Source organism: Rana temporaria, chromosome 9 (genome assembly GCF_905171775.1).
Source record: "Rana temporaria chromosome 9, aRanTem1.1, whole genome shotgun sequence".
Taxonomy (NCBI): Eukaryota; Metazoa; Chordata; class Amphibia; order Anura; family Ranidae; genus Rana; species Rana temporaria.
Genome location: NC_053497.1, coordinates 111,570,627 through 111,593,673, shown reverse-complemented (window position 1 = coordinate 111,593,673; position 23,047 = coordinate 111,570,627). Strand labels below are relative to the sequence as shown.

The 23,047-nt window shown below is 44.2% G+C and overlaps 1 protein-coding gene across 2 annotated transcripts in view; it reads right to left on the bottom strand.

The window, feature by feature from the left end:
- GPSM1 (G protein signaling modulator 1) overlaps nt 1-23,047 on the bottom strand; it is a 582,328-nt gene that overhangs the window by 366,736 nt on the left and 192,545 nt on the right. The window contains exons 1-4 of one of the 2 annotated variants that reach the window (XM_040324134.1): nt 13,759-13,795; nt 6,196-6,417; nt 4,964-5,099; nt 4,575-4,717 (exon numbers count right to left, since the gene is read on the bottom strand). In XM_040324134.1, the coding sequence (XP_040180068.1) occupies nt 4,575-4,717; nt 4,964-5,099; nt 6,196-6,416 (500 nt within the window). In that variant the 5' untranslated portion in view covers nt 6,417; nt 13,759-13,795. Of the gene's footprint in view, nt 1-4,574; nt 4,718-4,963; nt 5,100-6,195; nt 6,418-13,758; nt 13,796-23,047 lie in introns of those variants that run through there. The other variant, XM_040324133.1, reaches the window with a different exon arrangement.

The window sequence follows — 23,047 nt, the reverse complement described above, 5'->3', positions numbered from 1 at the left end:
TGTGTCCTCCACTGCTTTTTTCTTTTGTATTCTTTTTTGTTTGTTGGTGTTTTTTCAATAAAACTCTTTGTACAAGAAATTAGCCAATACTGACCCTACAGGGCCACCCACGCATTTGTCACGTCCGCCCAGGGATCCTTGGCCCTGGCCACAAACTTCAATACCTTCCGATTGAATCGAGAAGCCAGGAGATCCACAGCTGGCGTGCCCCATCTCAGGCAAAGGAGTTGAAACACATCCAGGTGTAGCAACCATTCTCCTTGGTCAAGCACCTGGCGACTTAGGTAGTCTTGTTCCTCCTTCATGGTTGACATATGCCACCGCCTCTCATGGCGTTGTCCGACTGGATCCTGACCGGACGCCCCTGTAGCCTCTGTGACCATGTGGAGAGGCACTGCCTGATTTCTCGTACATTGATCGCCAGGCGGAATTCTTCCTGTGACCAGCGACCTTGCGTCGACTGAACACCCCCAACCAGTCAGGCTGGCATCAGTCGTGATTACCGTCCAGTGAAAAGGAAGAACGACTTTCCGGACTGAAGGGCCAGGGATTTCAGCCACCAGACCAGGGAAGGTCTGACTAGGTGGCTCACCCGGCTTTGACAATCCAGGGACAATGGAGACTTGTCCCATTTGGACAGGATCTCCTTTAGCAAGACTCGAGTATAGAATTTGAGCATACAGTACTGCCTCGGAGGCTACCATGAGACCCAGGACTTGCATGCAAAAGCGCAGCAAGGGCCACCTGCGGGATGCCAACAGCTTCACGCCGTCTGAAGAGTCTGCAATTTTTTCAGAGGGAGAAAAACCCTTGCCTCTGAAGAGTCCAGAATCAAGCCCAGGTATTCCAGGCGCAGAGTCGGCACCAACACCGACTTCTGGAGGTTCAGTACCCATCCAAATATTTAAAGGGTCTAACTGGCAATCGCCACATCCTCCTCTAATTCTGAGTATGAAACAGCCCTCAGAAGGAGGTCATCCAGGTAGCCCACAATAGTGATTCCTCGCTGTCTCAGCAAGGCCAGGATCACAATGAGCACCTTGGAGAAAACCCTTGGTGCCGATGCCAGGCCAAAACGGAGAGCCACAAATTGGTAGTGATCATCCCCAACTGCAAAACACAGAAATTTCTGATGCCTGACATATACGGGGACAATTTAAATATGCGTCATTGATGTCCAAAGACGCCAGAAAATCCCCTGGATGGAGTGCAGGGACCTAAAGCGAACTGATTCCATCCTGAACCTTCGTACTTTTACAAAGAAGTTGAGGGTCTTGAGGTCCAGGATTGGACGAACCCCGTCCTACTGTGGGACTACAAACAGATTGGAATAGAATCCCTGAAGCCTTTTCGGCAGCGGCACAGGAGCAATTACCCCGCGCTTCAGCAGGTCCTGCACTGCCCCAAACAGGGCGTTCCGACGTGCTGGAGGAAGATGAAGGTTGGAGGGAAAAACTCTGTTTTGGTGGACAAGAAAGAAATTCTATTTTGTACCCTGGTGAAACCATTTTGCAAACCCACTGGTCGGAAAGCAAGGAAGTCCACCGAACTGCAAAGGTGACCCCCCCATTAGAGAGTCGGGCAGGGGCAGCCCTTCATGCAGTCGCAGATTTGTTCGCAGGCCTGCTTGGCTTGCGAACCCTTTTGTCCCTCAGCTGGCCCCTTGTCGGCCTGGGAACGCTCACCTGCAGGCCCGGCGTAAGGAAAAAAACGCTTGTGAGCAGAAAAAGAAGGGCCCTGGCCTACGGCGTGGCTCCGTACCCTTTCTGGATTGTGGGATTGTGGGTCTCACCCCAAACGTCATTTCTTATGTCATCCAGTGAGGCTTCAAAAAGCCTCCAACCCTGGAAGAGCAAATCCGAGTCTTCTTGGACGTCTGGTCCGCAGACCAGCTTTTCAGTCAAATCATGCGGCGTAGCCACACCGCAGATATTGAAGGTTCTAGACAGCCTGGGAGCTGTATCCAAGGCCACATTGCAGACATACTTGAGGCCATGCACCAACTGGTCTGCTATCATGTAGACCGGGGGAAGCCTGTTGCTATTCAAACCATGGTGCAGCAATCTTTGCCCATTAAGGAAGTGCAAGTGACACCAGGGTCATGGCCAACAGTGGCCGCAATGCTGACCCCGATACCATGAACAAGGACCGGGCCACCGCCTCGGACCTCCTGTGTGCAGGGTCCTTAAAAACAGGGGTCCCTACCCCTACCACCGGACAGTGGTAATTCCCTGGATGCCGGGTGGCTCCATCGGGGGGAGATGTCCTTTTTCAGGAAACACCTCTCAAAAGGATAACGGACAGCCATGCGATTTTTTGGAACGCTGCAGCCGTTTCCATTCTTAGTATGTAAAACGTATTAAATAAGCTAGGTAGGGAAACCTCCTAGCGATGCGGGACAGCTTGTGGTACCCAGAAGGGACCGACACCTTAATAGATCCCCTCTGTGTAACCTCCATTTTATTGGGGATCTCGCACGCGGTGATAAGTGCTCCAACAAGCGCCTTTCTGCACTGCCCAGACACGGGAGCAAGCAAGGACGCAGTTCCGCACTGTCCGAAAGGTCCTGGTTTGCATCTTCTGACAAGTCAGAGCAGGGGATATCTGCCACAGCAAGGCCCGAGTCTGAATCAGAACTTTTTCCCTGAAGATGGTGGGGGAGGGGGCATGTTTATTCCCCTTGCGTCCGCACGCCGCTTCTACCCTGGTAATAAAGGGACTCCAGGCCCACCGACAAGCCGTCCATAAGCACCCCAGGTACAGGGCACCGGTTGCCACCACAAGGATGTCAGGGGAAAAAACGCCAGCTTCTGACACCATGCAAACCCACACTTGCCTGACACCCATAGGGACCAAGGCAAGGTACATTGGGTCCACCCTCCTAGCTGCTCAGACTGAGGGACCACCCAGGGGACTCACCGCTCTGACCGAGGTGCCGTACAGTGCCGCCATTAAAAACAAGCGTGGCAATAGGAAAATGGCGCCGGCAAAATGTCTGCCGAACGTATTCTGAGGTAAAAAGAAAAAAGGCTGTGAACACGCTGGGCCTCAGCGCAGAGGACCCCTATGGCCCCAGATAACACCCCCCACGGAGAGCGGACCCTGGACAACCCGCAAAGCCCCCAGCCAGGACACAGAGTCCCCCCCCCCCCCGGAGGACCCCTATCCAGGACACAGCAGGCCCAGCCCCACAGAGCATGGGGAGGAGGGAAAGGACAGGGAGAGAAGAAAGGAAGGGTGAGAGACCCCCCTAGTCGACCTCCCCAGGAATGCCCAGCTGTTCCATCCTGCCAAGACAGGAAGAACACTACTTACCTGTCCCTGCAAGGACTGCTGACGCGTTCCTGACAGACCCATGACCCGAGCAGTAAATTAAAAATAAAAATTAAAAGTTCTTCAGGACCATGGGCCCAAAGGGAGCCAGGTCCTTCTCCTCTACTAGGCAGAAAAAACTAAGCTGCTCACTGCAGTGAGAGGGGTTATTACCAGAGGGACCACCCCTGGGCGGGACTGTTCAGCTTTGCTAAAGATTACATGTTTTAACCATTTACATGTCAGACTAGTCCTCTCCTAATAGATGGAACAAAACCCAAATGTCAAGATATAAGGAAGCTGTGTCCGTCCATGGACAAAAGAAAAATAGATGTTTCCTAACTGATAACCATGGGATTCTTTAAATCTTTTAGGACTTTTTTGTTTGACATCTTAGCATGCTTTTGTACCCAAGCTGCCAATATACTGTAAATAAATAATTTAAAAACAATGTAATGTAAGTATGGGAACTCATTTTTTAAAGACATAATTTGAGACAACTGTTATTCTTGCTTCACTACTTAATTAGTCAATGACCTAAAACAAGCATGCAGCAAGTAAAATCAGGATAAGGATGATGGCACCAGACAAAAATAGTGACATGTTCCATGTTGCAATGCTCACTGATTTCTTAAAGGATAAATTCACCTTTTCATAAAAATAAAAAAAAAATGCACTTTTTTTGCAGGTAAAAAAACTTGCATTTTTTTTTTCAAGCGAGCCTGCAGAGCATTGCATCAGCGATAAGCTGATCATGCGTGCAATGCGGGGCTCTTGCAGACTCTCAAGACAGCTGTATGCCTGTACCTCGTATGGGCAGGCAGTTACCTGAGAGCAGGAAGAATGGCTGACAGTAGATGTAGATTCACATTAAACTGTGAATGAATGACGTTGCCAAACAGTGACCGCAAGTGGGGGGGGGGGGGGGGGGGAGAAGATCACCTGCCAGCTGTCATAAAGTGGGGGCAATCCGTGAGATTGGTGGCAGTAGCTGGAACATGTTACATGTTCCACCCTAAATACAGGTGGAACATTTAACATGTTCCAAAAGGTGAACTTATCCTTTAACATTTACCACAAATATTGTTACACCTGACAAGGTGGCAAGCTGAAGCAGAGTCTTGGGGATTTCTTACGTTTCACATAATCTCAAGGACCTTCTACTTCTTCAAAAAGCAAATTGCTTATCATAATGACTTAAGAAGTGTGTTAGTATTTAGGACTGGCAGTGAATGGCACAGTTGTCGAAATTCAGTACTCACTCATAATACTCTGTAGCTTTCAGGAGTGTCTCCTTCACCTCCTCAGAGAGGTCTCCTGGAATCTGTGGCATGTTCCATGACAGTTGCTTTCCTTTGGCATGAAATACATTGCCAGCATTATATAATGCTCGTGCTTCACCCACCTGCAGGCCACAGAAAACAGAAAGATTAAGATGTGTTTGTAACCTTATCTGGGAAGAGGAATACCTGCCATGCAGCAATTATTTTCATCCTGGCATTAACCTTTTGCTTCTGGCTGCCCAATCAGGTAAGTCTCTACAGTCACTGTTATCCTTACCCGCAAAAGCCCCAAAACTTTCACCAGCAAAATATAAAGCATCAGTTTCAGAAGGAGATTTGATTTGGCAATGGGTTTTAACTTTTTATACCTTGTCCCCCTGCTCCTGTGAGATATCCAAGTGCCTCTGACAGCAGGCGATGGCCTCATCATACTGTCCCAGGACCTTGAGGGTATTTCCCAAGTTCCCGCTGGCTTTGGCCTCTCCAATACGATCTCCAATAGACCTACAACAAAAGGATGTTATGTTACTGCTGAATAGTGAAAATGTGATACAATGCAGCACTCATGACAATTGTCATCAGTCTGCTGTGTTTTTTATCGAAAAAATAGGCAACGATATAATGGGATTAGGTCTAATTTCCAATAATCCTCCACAGTAGAACCTGCACAATTCCAAAAAACCTGCAACAATGTGTCATCAATATTATTTCTTTATTTGTTATACTGCCCTTATATCCTGTAGTAATCCACAAAAAGTCAACAGTACAAAATGCTGATATCTCTGGCACTGAGATAATATACGGTTAAATTGGCTTGTGAATTTCCAACTTCCATAGTACAGTATATCAGATCATCTGCAACAATGTCATCTTCAAAATGTGTCTGTTCTCTCCATCTTCTCTAAAGTATGCTCACACAGAACATAATTTTCTCCAATGATAATAGTGTAATGTTATATAGAAAGTTTAAATGTAAATAGCATTTAGGGAACTGGGCTTTAACATAATTATCACACTATACTGTACCTGTCGCCGAGAATGTGTTTCCAGCACGACGGCATTGCGCCGATTCTCGCTGGAATAGGAAAAGCACATTCCAGCCCATCGTGTCAAGAAATATTTTGCAAAGTTTTACCCAGTATCCAGTAAAGTGTAGATCCTTTACAAAATTTGTATTACTTTCTGTGTCCCCATTAAGGAGCTTCACCACTCTGTTTGTACCAGTAACAGTTGTCACTGAAAAAGAAAGTGAGGAAAAATCCAAACTTTTGGAGTTTTTGTAAGAACAATATGTGAGAGAAAACCTTTGAATGGGGGCAAATGTTCTGGATACAACTGTCCAAGAAGAGAAATCCTTCCTGTTGCGTCTCCCACATAGGAAGCAAGAGAAAATGTCCCAAATGGTAAACTGGTTGTACATACATTTTAATGAGTACTTTTTTTTTTTTTTGGTTTTGCATTGAAAGAACGATAAAATACCTCCTATTTTAAGAGGACAGTGCTGTTCTTCATGATATTTTAGCACTTCCTATTCCCTCACCTATCTGTAATTGCTTCTTTTAATTTACTGAAAAATGCTTAGTCAATAGGGTGTGCTCACCTGGCCAGGGTAAGGTCATGTTTATGATACTCGAGTGCCTTAGCATATTCCTTCAAGTAGAAGTATGCGTTCCCCAGCTGACTGTAGATGGCGCTAAGTGTCTTTAGATCCTCAGTCCCAACTTGAACAGCTGCTTCAAAGAAAGCTGCACCAGCTTTGAAATCTCTGGCCTTGCACAAGCGCTCCCCTTCTAATGCTAGCTCCAAGCAGGAGGTCTCCATCCTGAAAAACACACAGATCACTTTGTAAAACAATAAGGTAAAGACACTTAAAGAAAAAAAAATATTAAAAGTAGGCAAATTTTGCATAAAGCACAAGATTATACATTTTCTCATATTATAGGAGCCAATTATTTCCTGATTCAGACAAGCTGTCTACCATTATTCGGTAAGTTTACATTTTTTTTTTAAATATTAGACTGGAGTGCGTCCTCAATTCTTTATACTGTGTCATTCTGTGCAAGTTTGTCCAAACCTCATCTCCCTTTGACCTCTGCCATTCTATTTTGGTCAGTCTTTGTCTTCATGTATAAATAATGCGTAACCTATTTAATAAAATTGAAAATTTATGACAGGAAACAAGATAAAATAAATAAATTATGACTAAAAATACAAGAAAAGTCCCTCTGGGGTCAAAAATTCACATGTACCCACATTAGAAAGTTTGAGAGGGGTCATTCATGACTTTGACTGCAGAGTATAGAAGTAATTTTCCACCAACGTATTGTTTTTGTTTTGTTTTTAAGAATAATTTGGTGTTTATTGTAGTATACTTTATGAAATGGTAAATACAGTAATTGGTATGTTCTAATGGAAAAATGTAAATGATTGTTTAACCGTGACAGTCAAACTCTATGTCCATTACAGAAAAGGTTTCAGCAGGATCAAGTTTGGTCTTCCAAATATAAATTATTACAATTTAATCCATTGGGGGGTTATTTACGAAAGGCAAATACACTTTGCACTACAGGTGCACTCGCTGTAGATCTGAGGGGTAGATCTGAAGTGAGGGGAAGCTCTGCTGATTTCATCATCCAATCATGTGCAAGCTAAAATGCTCTTTTTTATTTTCCTTGCATGTCCAGCTCTGATCTAAATCGACTGCACTTCCAAGTGCACTTGCAGTGCAAAGTATATTTGCCTTTCGTAAATAACCCCCATTGTGTTAATTCCTTAAAGCGGTGGTTCTGCGGGAAAAACGTTTTTTTTTTTTTTTACTATGATTCTGCCGCTGTTACTATAGCAAATGTTACACTCACCAGTCCTATGTTTGCAGCCATGATCGTTCCGATTTAGATAAAAAGGATGTTTTATAAAACGGATGGATGGACGTTTCCATCTTGTGTGTGGGCACTCCTGAAGCCCACCACTCTTTACTTCCGGATGCGGTGAATGCTGTCCCAGCATTCACCGCTCTATCCCGTGCGTGTGCAGTGTTGACGGCGAGAAGCGCCGTCAACACTGCACAGTTGCCATCGCAACGGCGGCGTCATAATGACCCTCCCTGTTGTGACGAGACACAGCACAGCGTGTCTCCTGTGATTAGCGCTGGTCTGGGGGGAAAGAACATACACGCCCATTCCCCGCAGTGGATTTTGATGGACAGCTCAGATAAGGCAGCATAAATAGGGTAAGGATCGAGATAAAAAAAAAAAAAAAAACGGATTATTTACAGACTATGGCTAGCAGTTTGATTGGGAAAAAGTGTAAATTTAGGGTGAACCTCCGCTTAAACTAAACATAAACATACTTTAACTGCAGCTAGTTTAAATATCTAAATCTGTCCTAATACTATGTGCCTATAATCCCCTGCATTGAAAAAAATGCTGTCAATCTAACACTGTAAAGCCTGATGACAAAGGGAGAGAGCAGAGCGATGACCTCATCGGTGAGCAGCTGCTTTTGTACCATCCAATCAACAGGCTGGGGCAATTTACTGACCAAGCTGTTGTGTTTAATACAGTGGAGAAATGTGAGGTCTGCAATCTGGCTTAACTATCTGTAAGGAGTGTTTGGATAAAAAGACTGGCTGAACCAAATTACAAACCCTAGGGCATCTAGGAGATTACCTATTTGAAAAAATGGAAAATCATAACACGTATGGTCAGCTCTACAGTTCTGCGGCATCCGGGAAGCCGCAGGATGCAAAATACAGTTGTAACAAACCACAAAGTAATCAGAGATAGGAACATTATCCTCTTGAGTCAACCTAGATTTTCCATAAATTTGCATGGAATGAATACATTCTACTTGTCTGTCACAGCACCAGAACTTTAGGCTCAGAGGAGCTTTCAATGCATTAAGGGCAACTAACCTACAGGAACAAGAGGTGCATGGAAGAAATGCAGGGGCCTGTGTAAAAATTATCTAGCAATTGGAGTACAGACTGGAAAATCTTGGACCTTTTTTGTTATCTCACAAAGCATGACAACCATTTTCCTGATTAGGTTATCTAATCCTGCATTTTTTCTGTGCAATTCCTAGACAGAGAAAGAAATATAGAGCCTACATTTTTCAGGCACCAAAGATTTCATGACGTCTTTAAAAAAAAAAAAGTACAAAGTATATTTCAACATCATTAAAAAGCAAGTTATGGTACTTTCTCAGGAGCAAAGTATGGAGGGATCTACAATAAAAATACAAATCTGTAAAAATTCAAAACTGGTTTAGGCCTCTTTCCCACAGGAGTAAAAAAAAAGCCAAATTTTTTACTGGTCTGAAATATAGATGCATTGTTGTCCATGGAACAATTCACACAGTAATACAGCGATGAGTACATACAGTAAAGCAAATGTAGCGCTTGGTTGCTACTAGTAACGAACGTCCACCATATCACCCTGCTGCCAGACCTCCATCTATCACATGAGAGACAATGAACAGCCATTTATTGGGGGATATAACTTGGTTGGGGGAAAGGGAATATGGGATGCCCATAGAAAATGTTGCTTTACCATCAAATTAAAGAACTTGTAATTTGGTTGAGCCTTGAAGTACTGATACACAGATAATATCTACAGTCACTTCCCCTGCATCACCATGCAGACCATTTTTCCTCCTCTACATGTCTCTTGCAGACTATTGCTCCCAAGACTTCTCTCCTCCTGCACAAAATTCACTGTAGACCCTTCTCTTTCCTGTCACATCCTCCTCATGTGAGCTAAAGAGGCCGCTCTGAACAGTCTCAATGGCTGGCTATCAAAGATGCTGTTACTAGGCCAGAGGTCTGCAGTACCTCTCCCCGTTGGCCTAGTAATTTAGTAGCATGTTTTGCTTGAAGGACTACTATTCCCATGATGAACTTTCTGGACACTTTTTCCGACAGCTTCTCCAGCCCCTCTGTTCCAGGACACTCCATTCATGACTGTGTAAGGATGTAGCTCTCCTCCGCGATCGGCACCCCCCCCCCCCAGATGGGGCTGCCTCCTGCTGCTGCCTAATGCTCTATTTGCCCCGTCTCCCGACCGACAACTCCTCCCCAGTGGGCTGAGACCTGAGCTTATATGGGAGGCCTGCCCCCTGCCAATACCAAGTGGTGATTGGTCAGGGCTCCTCACATGAGCTTCCTGTCACTCCAGTCCTGTGCCCTGCCCCTCATCCAGATCATTCTCCCTGGAAGCAAGGGAGACACCCCAGAACTAAAGCACAGGTGGTCACACCCACGTCTACACTAACCACTCCATGCCCCCAGATCAAAACAAGCAGGGCTAGCCTGGAGCATAGGCCTGCCTAAATTTACCTGCACTGACAATTTCCCTAGCAAAAATATTATTCTAGCACCTACCTACAGAAGATGGTGCTACACAAAAATAGAAAATTTTACGTTTGAGTGCAGTATTTTACGTACCTCAACTTAAGGTCTTTATAGAACATTTTAATCAGCATCTTTCTGTCAAGAGTATAAACATCAGTGAATCATATCTGTGTGCAACTGGCCTTACTGTTTAAGTAGATCTAGTGTTGATTGTTTTGATTTCGCATACAACATGTATATGTAGCCAAGTGCCCCCCCACTCACCAGTCAGAATGGTCTGTAGAGCGTCAGGCTGCGAGTCTCTACCTGTCAGCTCGCTCTCTCCTGCTCCCTGCCTCCTTTCTCCCTCCCATCCGGTGTCCGCTACCTGGACTAATAGAGGGCTGCAGAGAACACAGAGCTGCTACTTTGCATACTAGGACACGTAGGCCCTGGTAGGAACACTGCACTGCACAGGAAGAGATGTAGAGACTACAAATCCCATGAGGACAATGAAACATTGGAGAAGGGAAAATAAAGATTTTAATTAAACTTCCAGGGGAGGTTTGGGGCTATTTTGGCATATAGGTCTGGAGATCTGTGTTCATGGGGAGCCTGGCCAGAAGGGACCTGACCCCATGACTGTGAAAAAAGTGCACCTGTTACAGTTCAGCATGTCGCACCACTGCCACAGAGAAAGAGGCTGAAGCATCAATTCACTATCCGCTTACACTGCTGTTCGCCAGAGGTTTTGGGTAGAGACTGAGGGGGCCCCTTCCGACATGTAGGTCTACAGTTGTACCCTGGGGACTGGGGATAGGGCTACCAGCCCACCGCTTACACTGCTAACAGAGATTGAGTTGCTGACAGCAGGACACCAAGTACATCCAACTCATACCGCATTCATCCTAGACCTATACTGCACCTCTACCAACATTTTATACCACCACTGTACTAAACTATTTATCACATCTGATGCACCATTAGCCAGTTATCCCACATCTACATTGCATCCATGCCAAGACTATACCACCCTTACAGAAATTCTTCACTACTTGCAGGCTCATGAGGACTCTTGTTAAGTGCACCAATACTTCTTAGGCCGGGTACACACGGACAAACATGTATGGTGAAAGCGGTCCGTCGGACCGTTTTCACCATACATGTCTGCCAGAGGGCTTCTGTACGATGGTTGTACACACCATCGTACAGAAGTCCGCGCGTAAACAATACGCGGGGCGTGTCCGCGGTGTCGCCGCGTCGATGACGCGGTGTCGCCGCGACAATGACGCGGCGACGTGGGCGGCCCGCCTTTAAAATGCTTCCACGCATGCGTCGAAGTCATTCGACGCATGCGAGGGACGGCGGGCGCCTGGACATGTACGGTAGGTCTGTACTGACGACCGTACATGTCCGAGCGGGCTGAATTCCAGCGGGCTGTTTTAAAACAAGTCCAGGAATATTTGCCCGCTGGGAAAAGGCCCGGCGGGCAAATGTTTGCTGGAATTCGGCCCGCTCGCGCCCACACACGACCAAACATGTCTGCTGAAACTGGCCTGCGGGCCAGTTTCAGCAGACATGTTTGCTCGTGAGTATGGGGCCTCAAAGGGCCCCAACATACAGCCAGCAGAAGAAACAACTTTAGGACTGCCCTTTGTCACACAACTTGCACCAAAACCCCCTACCCCCCCCCCCATTTCCATAGAAAGCTGCAGGCCCTGAATGAATAGTGGTGAAGATATTTAGTTCTGTGCTGCCAAACAGAATAATTACAATTTTGACAGGCAGAACAATTTGCATGTATTTGTGCATCTGGCTGTTTGGCTAGTGTTACAATTTAAATGTGTTCTGTTAAAGGACACCTGAAAGACACGAACATGTCGACCACTTACACAGCAACCCAAGAATTTTCCTCATCCCTTCTCTATATGTTATGTTCATTGTTGTCATGGATACCATTCAGGGCTTTCTGTGCACGTTCCGCCTATGACCAATACCATCCTAGTCTTTCCAGACAGAAGGATGTGGGGCACCGAGTGTGGGGACTAAAGATTATAAAGACTAAGCAGAACTACAGTAGGCTGAATCTGCAGTAATCTAATAACACAGATTTAAATGATTACAACTGAAAGCCACAAAGCTCGAAGCTGCAAAATCTGAACAGGGCAGTCCTTAGTGTGCCCCTACATGGAGGATCAATATCTCTTATCAATCATGGTGCCACACATCCATACAGCATGCATCAAGTCAATGATACTGGCACTTCAAGGGTTACATTCAAAGGAGTTTAATTTATTGGTTAGAGTTTAGAGAGTACCAGTCTTGACTGCACATATGCAATAATATAAATATTTAGTTTTTATTTATTGTTATTTACTGCAATAGTATAGGCCTCCTGTATTGTTGGCCCTTTTCTTTCTTTCAGCCAGACACTCTAGCTTGAGTGTCAGGGGTCAAACATGACCTGATGTTGTTGGTCTGTCAGCTGCCTGACCTCATATAAATGGGAGCCTTTAATAAAACCAAATGTAGCACTACCCCCGGAGGAGCTGTTGGATTGTTTTGGGTGGCATGTTACCTCTATTTCCTCGCTGTCTAGGGTATCAGATGAAAGCTGAGACAAAGTTCAATGTCTACACTTAGACTTCTTTTTCTTTGATTTATTTGCTGAACTTGGTAAAATAATAAACAAAGTAGTTGAAGAGGTGGAAGGGTAACAGGTAATAGTTTCAGGTGCATAACTTCTGTTCGGAAACACTCCTGCTTCCAGCAACACAGCTTTCGTCGCCACTCTAGCCAGAGTGGGTACTGCGCACCCAGATAGGCCTCTCTCACTAACCTAGCAGCTGAGATGGTGCACGGAAATTGGTAAAGTCTCTGCCACAGACCTTCTCACAGATGGAGGTATGTTCGGTCCAAAATCCTCACAACACAGGATTCAGCACCCGGATCTCTCCCGATTAACTTCTTGTGAACTTAGAACTGACAGACGACCATCATTCAGCCTTTCAGTAATGGTGCATCCTTCGATGAAGTCCAAGGCCTCTCCTGAGATACCAACCTCGTGCTTGGTGCTCTCCAAGATAGGTTCTTCATCGAGTGGCTTCCTCCCTCCAGGACGGACAGCACAGGACCACTCTGCAAACGTAGACCCAGTCTGACTACCGGGCCTACTTAGTAGATCACAACGACAGACCAACGTGGTCCCCAAGGAACATTTGAACACGCGACCCCGGCTAGGAGGGCCACTCACGGGGGGTGGTGGGACGACAGACCCAGGATCGACGACCCCAGACCAATGGTGTCTGTCCCTTAAGTACTCCTCCCCAGCATGCACAGCGGGACAACCAACCCCCACTGATTGGCTGCTGGAGGGGAACACCCAAAACACCTTGACCTGACTGCTGCCACCCTTGGCCTGGGGTGGTAACGGCCCCCCAGACAACAATAGTGGTCACTCAGAGTACAGCCATGGCTGAAACAGAGGCCCAAATTTGAAAAAAAATCATACACGTACGTCCATTTGAACTTGGACTCGATGTCCTCTGGGTGCCCTCGATCGTCTCACAGAGCGTCAGAACGGAGAGATGCCTATGTAAACAAGGCATTTCCCTTTTCTGCCTAGTGACAGGACAGTGATCTACTGCTCCCTGTCATCGGGAGCAGTGATCACTGTTGTGTCACTCGTAGCCCAGCCCAACCACAGTTAGAATCACTCCCTAGGACACACTTAACCCCTTCTTTGCCCCCTAGTGGTTAACCCCTTCCCTGCCAGTGTCATTTACACAGTAATCAGGGCATTTTAAGAGAGTGCTCCTAATTTCAGCTTGTTACCTGTATAGAAGACACCTGGGAGCCAGAAATCTTGCTGATTGATAGGAGATCAAATATTTATTTCACTCATTAAAAAGCAAATCAATTTATAACTTTTTTGAAATTCATTTTTCTGGATATTTTTGTTGTTATTCTGTAAAAAAAAAAAAAAAAAAAACTACCATTAAAATTATAGACTGATTATTTCTTTGTCAGTGGGCAAACGTACAAAATGAGCAGGGGATCAGATATTTTTTTCCCTTCACTGTATAGAATCCTTGTGGTGCTTGTATTAAACTTGTTTAATTGTCCTGTATACTTTCTACTCTACCCAATGACAGGTTTTCTTTAGTAAGGATTGGGATCATGCAGTGTAAAATGCATATATAACCCTTTCACTGCCAGGTCCGTATGCCGTACGGACATACAGAGGTGCCTGCAGGTGGCCAAGTCCTGCTCTGTTCTAACCTCATGGTCACTTCGGTGACCAATAACTTGTATCAGAAATGTTCAGCAGACTTGCTGAACAAAACAAAAGCTCTGATTAGCGCCCCCCCACCCCCGCCTCTCTACCTTTCACCCTGCTCCCCCCCCTCCTGCACTACATAAAATGCCTGCTCTGTCCCCCAGCACAAATTTTTAACCCCCAACTTCAGCACGGATCTCCATGGATCTGTTGCAATTGCCAGCTCCCCCCGCTGCCACTCCTGCCAGCAAGTGCAGAGTTAAAAAAAAAATGTTTCCCCTAAATGTCCTCTACACTGGTGCCGCCCCCCCTAGCAAGGATCTTCATGGATCTGTTGCAATTGCCAGCTCCCTCCGCTGCCACTCCCGCTGGCAACTGCAGTTAAACTTTTTTTTTCCTAAATGATGTCGCCCCCCGCTGGCATCCCCTTCAGTGCCACCCCACGCTCACCCCACGGGCCCCTTCATGCAGGTCTGCAAGCCGAAATTCTTGGAGGCTGCAGCCTGGGAGATCGACGAGTGCAATGTCAGGATGGAGAGCGGGGGGGGTTGGCTGGTAAACATGTGTTCCCCCCCATCCCCCTTCCTTTTCTAGCTGAACATACATTCGGTAACGATTGCTCATAAGTTCCGCTGTCACTGTGGCAAAATAAACAGTGTTTACTATGCCACCGTTTATGAATAGATGAAAGACGCTAATCAGAGGCTTCGATCCATTCATAAGTATTTCAGCTGAACCTGCAGAGAACTCTTCAGTCCCTTTGTCTAAAAAAAGAGACACTAGAGGTATATTTAGACCCCTGATGTCTCTCCAAAGACCCCGCCCCCCCCTCTATTTAAAAAATAAACAGAATGTGAAAAAAAGAAATAAAAAAAAATCATATCACGGCCCCTTTCACACAGGCACCTCCATGGGACGGAATCCGCTTGTTCAGTAGAGGATCGGTCGGCTAATCCCCCGCTGATGCTTGGCTTGGCTCTGCTCCGTTGTGCAGAGGAGAGACGGACACAGTCCCACCACCCTCTATAGGGAGATCGGGTGAAAACAGACCACCTGTCCATTTTCATCCGATCCATCAGACAGACAAATAAAATATAAAGTCCAAAATGCATCCACTGTGATAAAAGTGACTCTGTATATAGTTGTCTGTAGGCAATCCACCACTATAAGGATCAAAGGCTTACTAGACAAGATGGACCCAGCAGGGCATATGCCTGAAGGATCGAATGAGCTTGTTGGTGTAACCAGGTGACAATATTCCACTATATTGCCATCAATGGGTATCCACCATAGGTTTAAGCAACGTTACTTCATACACAATCCTCCCAGTGCAACATATGTTAAGGAGAGAAATTGGGCCACATAGTATAATTTCGTTTAAAAAGTGGTCATTTATTAAATAAAATATAAAATGGTCCATCTGGATACCCAAGATGATGCCTTATTAGGAGAAACGTGTCGGGAAGGGCTCTGCTGATGCCACTGCGTTATTTTGACCCTATTTGCTTTTACTTGTCATCTCAAATGTGAGTGACCATTTTATATTTTATTTAATAAATGACCACTTTTTAAATGGAATTATACTATGTGGCCCAATTTCTCTCCTTAACATATGTTACACTGGGAGAATTGTGTATGAAGTAACGTTGCTTAACCACTTCAATACAGGGCTTTTATACACACCTCAATACCGGGCCTATTCTGGCACTTCTCTCCTACATGTACAAATCCTCATTCTTTTGCTCGAAAATTACGCAGAACCCCCAAACATTATATATGTTTTTTTTAGCAGACACCCTAGGGAATAAAACGCCGGTCATTGCAACGTTTTATCTTGCACGGTATTTGCGCAATAATTTTTCAAACGCCTTTTTTTGGGGAAAAAAAATGTTTCATGAATTAAAAAAATAACAAAACAGTAAAGTTAGCCCAATTTTTTTTTAAATATGAAAGATTATGTTACACCGAGTAAATAGATACCTAACATGTCATGCTTTAAAATTGTGCACATTCGTGGAATGGCGCCAAACTTCGGTACTTAAAAATCTCCATGGGCAACGCTTTGAATTTTTTTTACAGGTTACCAGTTTAGATTTACAGAGGAGATCTAGTGCTAGAATTGTTGCTGTCACTCTAATGCATGCGCCGATACCTCACATATGTGGTTTAAACAGCGTTTACATATGTCGGCGGGACTTGCGTGTGCGTTCGCTTCTGCGCGCAAGCTACTGGGGACAGGGGCGTTTTTAATTTTTTTTTATTCTTTTTTTACTTATTTTTTTTTTTACACTTTTTCTTAAATTTTTATTATTTTTTTCACTTTTATTCCTATTACAAGGAATGTAAACATCCCTTGTAATAGGAAATGTGTGTGACAGGTCCTCTTTATGGAGAGATGCGGGGTCAATAAGACCCCGCATCTCTCCTTCAGGCTGGAAAGCATGAGATCGGTGAAAAAAATGTCACCGATTTCATGATTAGTGTTGCTTACTAGCTGCAATCGCGGCTTTGTTTACTTACGGGTACCCGGGAGTGACGTTATCACATCGCGCCCGGGCCTCCATCTGGTCACCAGTCATCTCGATGCTTCCTGCCTGCGCCGGATGATTCTTTCCCGAGCCCCCGAAGGCACGGGAGAGCCCGGAGAAGCACCGGATGGCGGCGGGAGGGGGGGGATGTCCCCTTCCGCCGCCTATAAGAACGATCAAGCGGCGGAACCGCCGCTATGATCGTTCTTATGTTGCACAGAATCGCCGGCACTAACAAATGATATCTGAATGATGACCTCTAGCTGCAGGCAATTATTCAGATATCCCCCCACAAAGCCCAGGACGTCATATGACGTCCACCCAGGATGGGAGATCCCATCTGTGGACGTCAAATGACTATGGGCAGGTATTGAAGTGGTTAAACCTATGGTGGATACCCATTGATGTCAATATAGTGGAATATCGTCACCTGGTCTCACTTCCTGGCCCCATTGGAAGCTGTGCTTGCTGTACCTCTTCCTGGGTGTGTTACACCAACAAGTTCATTCGATCCTTCAGGCATATGCCCTGCTGGGTCCATCTTGTCTGGTAAGCCTTCGATCTTCATGGTGGTGGATTGCCTACAGACAACTATATACAGAGTCACTTTTATCACAGTGGATCAATTTTGGACTTTATTTTTTATTTGTTAACTAGCACTTTTTTGGTTTATTTCCATCTTTGGTGCTTCACTTTGTATTTATTATATTAATTTATATAATATTGGTTATTTATTCACTATATTCATTTGATGCATTTTCAACCTACACATATTATTTTGGATCTTGTCCAAATTTTGAATAACACAATTTTATTCAGTCAATGATTGCGTTATATTATCACATTGATTAATCATTTGCATAGATTTCATATTATGTGTGCAATTTAATTAATTTATTAAGTATAACACGGAGGTCATATGTACACTTATATCTTTTGAGCATACATAGAGTATTAATTTGAGCGCAACGCTTTCTCTTAGTAGGAATTTAGCAGGAATTATACAAGTTATATTATGTTTATGTGTGCAAATAAGGATTTTAGTGTTTTTTTTTGTGTGAAAATAGTGATTCGATACACATTTGTGCAAAAATTGCAGAGCCTTAAATATCAGTAGCACTTTCTTTTGATTCTACTGGTCCTATGCTTTCAGAAAATATATTTTGGGGGGTCTTTCACAAATACTGAATGCTGTAAGGGAAAAATGAAAACCCTCAGATTTTTTTAAAAATTTGGATATTTACATTTTTGCATATGTTCAATTTTTACCATTTTGCAAATGTAAAAATTACAAATATTTGTTAACCGTACAGGTTAAGCTTTTATATTTAGTTGCAATTTAGCAGGAATTTTGTAAAATTAGCTGTGTTTTATCTGCTAATAATGGTTTTAGTGTAATTTTTGAAAAAATCTTGTTTTGATAAACATTTGTGCAAATACCGCGGGGACTAAAAAATCAGTAGCACCTTATTTTTATTCCAGAGGTCATATGCTTTCAGAAAATATATGGTTTCGGGGGGGGGGGGGGGGAGTTTAGTAAAATTGTGTGTTTTTATCTGTCAATAATGGTTTTAGTGTATTTTTAGCAACAGTATTGTTTTGATAAACATTTGCACAAATACCGCAGAGTCTAAAAACCCAGTAGCAACTTCTTCTTATTCTACAGGTCATGTGCTTTCAGAAAATATATGGCTTGGAAGGTCTTTTAAAAATTCTTAAAGCTGTAAATGAACAATGAAAAGCTTCAGATTTGAGAAAATTGGATATGTAAATGTTTGCGTTTGTTCGATATTCACCATTTTGAAAAAAAGGCGCAATTTAAAAATTACAAATATTTGTTATTTATTAACTCAATACAGGTTAAGCTTTTATATTTAGTAGAAATTTTGGAGTTTTTATCTGCAAGTAAGGATTTGAGTGTATTTTTTGCAAAAATATTGTTTAGATAAACATTTGCGCAAATATCGTGGGACCTTAAAAATCAGTAGCACCTTCTTTTTACAAACTCTGAAAGCTATAAGTGAAAAATAAAAAGGAAAAATTGCAAAAATGTTCTGGCCATCTCAGTGTAATGGAGCACAGGGCCTGGAAGTGAAAGGGTTAATCTAATGAAGGAAAAACGTCACATGTACAGCCCTGGCAACTGCCCCCATAATTGTGAGGGAGCTGCATACTAGCTCATTATGCCTTTGCCTTACAGGTTTTTCTTGTCTTTTTTTTTCCTGCGAGTATACAACCGCTTTAAAGGCAGCAACCCAACTTAGAAGTGAGCTATACACCCGGTGCATCTGTATTATAGCCTTGAGGCTTTGCTGCGAACACCACACTCATGATATGTGACATTTTGAAGGGAACACTGCTAAACTTGTGTTCCATCCCACTAGTACAGCTTTCCTATAATCTCACTCCCAAACATAGAATACAGGTTCTGCTATGAAACCGCGCAAACTCATGCGAGCATCACTTATAAGTATAAAACTACTTTCACACTGGGGCCGGGGGGGGTTAGCAGTAAAGTATTAGCGGCACTTTACCGTCATTTTAGCGGTGCTTTTCGGCCACTAGCAGGGTGCTTTTACACCCCCACTAGTGGCCGACGAAAGGGATAATAGCATCCGAAAAGTGCCGCTGCCCAAACGCTTTGCAGGCGCTTCGGCAGCGCTGCCCATTCATTTCAATAAACAGGGGCGGGGGAGAAGCGGTGTATACACTGCTCCCCCCAACACCTCAAAGATGTGCTAATTTTAAAGCCTAATATGCAAGTTATTGTCGTAAAACGTCTTTGAGAACCCGGGTCTTTCCCCAGGAAACATATATCAATGGAAAAAAAAGTTTTAAAAACGGTCGTTTTTTTTGGAGCAGTGATATTTTTTCTCAAATAACTTTTTATTGAAAAAATAAGATTGCATACAGCATACAGGAACATATGACACAGCATATGGATAGACAGGGAAATAAGGCATGCATCTGCCTGTGTTGCATGTTTTCAAGTAATAAGTAATGCGGGCCATCTATGGAGCAGTGATTTTAATGATGCTTAACCCCCCTGACGGTAAACCCGAGCGCGACTCGGGGTTGGTTTTTCATGTTTGGATCGGCAAACCCGAGTCGCGCTCGGGCTGGACGGGCTTACCTTTCGCTGGATCCACAGGCTTGGTTTACTCACCTTGTCCCTGGATCCAGCGATGCCACCCGCTGTGTGAGCGAGCGGGACCTCCTCGCTCGATTCACAGTCCCCGTGTGACGCCGATCTCCGTTCCCTGCGACGTTACGACGCACGGGGACGGAGAACGGCGCCAAATTCAAAAAAGTAAACAAACACATTACATACAGTATACTGTAATCTTATAGATTACAGTACTGTATGTAAAAAATACACCCCCCCCTTGTCCCTAGTGGTCTGCCCAGTGCCCTGCATGTACTTTTATATAATAAAAAATGTCATTTCTGCCTAAAAACTGTAGATTGTCCAAAAGTGTCCCTTTATGTCAAAAATGGTTTTAGATCAGCTAGAAAACAGCGATAATAAATTATAATCACTTGCAGAATTGTGCGATAGCGATTTGCGGGGAAATTCGTCATAAAAAAAATAAAATAATGACAGCGACAATTCTGCAACTGCAAATTTCAGTGATTTTGAGTTGATTACATTATTGAATAATTTTTATTATAATTATATTATTATTTGTTATAATTATTTATAATTATTTATTATATTATAATTTATAATTTTGTTTTAAAAAAAAAAAATCATACCCGGGATGCCTACAAGACTCTTGCTTGGTCAGATTTAAGTGAGTTATTTCTAAAAATTACAGGCCTACAGTATAAAACGCCAATTTCCTTGCAAAATAAATGTACCGCTTTTGGTACGTAATTCCAGACAGAATCATACCGCCAGGGAGGTTAAAGTGAAAAAAAAAAAAATCCTTTCACCACTTTCCCACCACGCTATAGAGAAAATACGTCTACAGCGTGGTGAAGTTGTTCTGGGACGTCCTCCCAGAATCATCCTCTCGCACGCCCCTTGGGGCATGCTCCTGGAATCATCCTTGAGCCCCGGGTCTAGAAGACCCGGCACATCACGGATCGCGGTAAATTGCCACTGATAGCGGCCGTTTACCACGTGATCGCTCCGTCAAATGACGGAGCGATCACTTGTAAACAAACCGGCGTCATGTGAGAGGAGAGGGGGGGGAGCGGGTGGCAGCAGCAGCACTGTGGGCTGGATCTGTGACAATTGCAGTCACAGATCCAGCCATCCCTCCCTGCGCAATACCCCCCATACTGTGCAATACCCCCATACTCTGCAATACCCCCCCCCCCCCATACTCTGCAATACCCCCCCCCCATACTCTGCAATACCCCCCCCCCATACTCTGCAATACCCCCCCCCCCCATACTCTGCAATACCCACAATACCCACAATACTCCAATACCTTGCAATACATAGCCTATGGGGATTTTTAAGTAGTGAAGTTTGGCGCAATTCCACGAGCGTGTGCAATTTTGAAGGGTGGCATGTTGGGTATCTATTTACTCAGCATAACTTCATCTTTCATAGTATGCAACTTTACTGTTTTTTTTTTTTTTAAGCACAAAAGTTTTTTTTTTAAAAACACGCGTTCAAAAAATTGCTGCGAAAATACCGTGCAAGATAAAAAGTTGCAACAACCGCCACTGTATTCTCTAGGGTCTTAAAAAAAAGCATATATAATGTTTTGGGGTTCTATGTAATTTTTTAGCAAATAAATGATGATTTTTACATGTAGGAGAGAAATGTCAGAATTGGCCTTGGTGCTCCAGAACGCCTGATGGTGCTCCCTGCATGTTGGGCCTCTGTATGTGGCCACGCTGTGTAAAAGTCTCACACATGTGGTATCGCCATACACGGGAGGAATAACAGAATGTGTTTTGGGGTGTAATTTGTAGTATGCATATGCTGTGTGTGAGAAATAACCTGCTAATATGACAGAAACTAGATTTTTTTATTTTTTTTTACAGAATTTTCAGTCTTTTTTCTTTTATAGAGCAAAAAATAAAAACCGCAGAGGTGATCAAATACCACCAAAAGAAAGCTCTATTTGTGTGAAAAAAAGGACAAAAATTTCAGATGGGTACAATATTGTATGACTGAGTAATTGTCATTCAAATTGTGAGAGCACCGAAAGCTGAAAATTGGTCTGGTTAGGAAGGGGGTTTAAGTGCCCAGTGGTCAAGAGGTTAAATATCGTACCTGCTGGGAGTCTATAGTATGCCTGTGAAGTGGCACGTGTTTAAAACTGTCCGTGCACAAAATGAGATTACTATAAGAAAAAAGTAATTTAAACTGCTTGCGGCTTTAATGTAATGTCTGGTCCCTGCAATATGGATGAAAATCATTGAAAAAAATAGCACAGACAGTACACACACCACGTAGCTTTAGGTGCACACTGCAGAGGACACAGGCAGTACACACCATGTAGCTTTAGGTGCACACTGCAGAGGACACAGGCAGTACACACACCACATAGCTTTAGGTGCACACGGCAGAGGACACGGGCAGTACACATACCACGTAGCTTTAGGTGCACACGGGCAGTACACACACTTTGTAGCTTTAGGTGCACACTGCAGAGGACACAGGCAGTACAAACCACGTCGCTTTAGGTGCACACCGCAGAGGACACAGGCAGTACACCACGTGAGAATACTGCAGCTAGCACAATCACCTAAATTAGGAAGTGCGGATCTAACTAAACTATACAGTGTATAAATATATATATACACACAACAACCCAGGTGTTGTGTATATATATTTATACACTGAATAGTTTAGTTAGATCCACACTTCCTAATTTAGGCGATTGTGCTAGCTGCAGTATTCTCACGTGGTGTACTGCCTGTGTCCTCTGCAATGTGCATCTAAAGCTACGTGGTGTGTACTGCCTGTGTCCTCTGCAGTGTGCACCTAAAGCTACGTGGTGTGTGTACTGCCCGTGTCCTCTGCAGTGTGCACACACTAAGTTTAACTGACTAGCCTGCCTGTCTGCTTTATCTACCTACTAAAAATGACACTCTCTCTTTCTCTCTCTCTCTCTGTCTCTAACCACCGCAACACACTACACAAGGCCGACCTGCAGGCGGCCTTTTATAGTGTGGGGCATGTAGTAAACCCCCTGAGCCATAATTGGCCAAAGCCACCCTGGATTTGGCCAATTATGGCTCTCCGTTTTTTGCAAGCTGTGATTGGCCAAGCATGCGGGTCATAGTGCATGCTTGGCCAATCATCAGCCAGCAATGCGCTGCGATGTCGCAGTGAATTATGGGCCGTAAA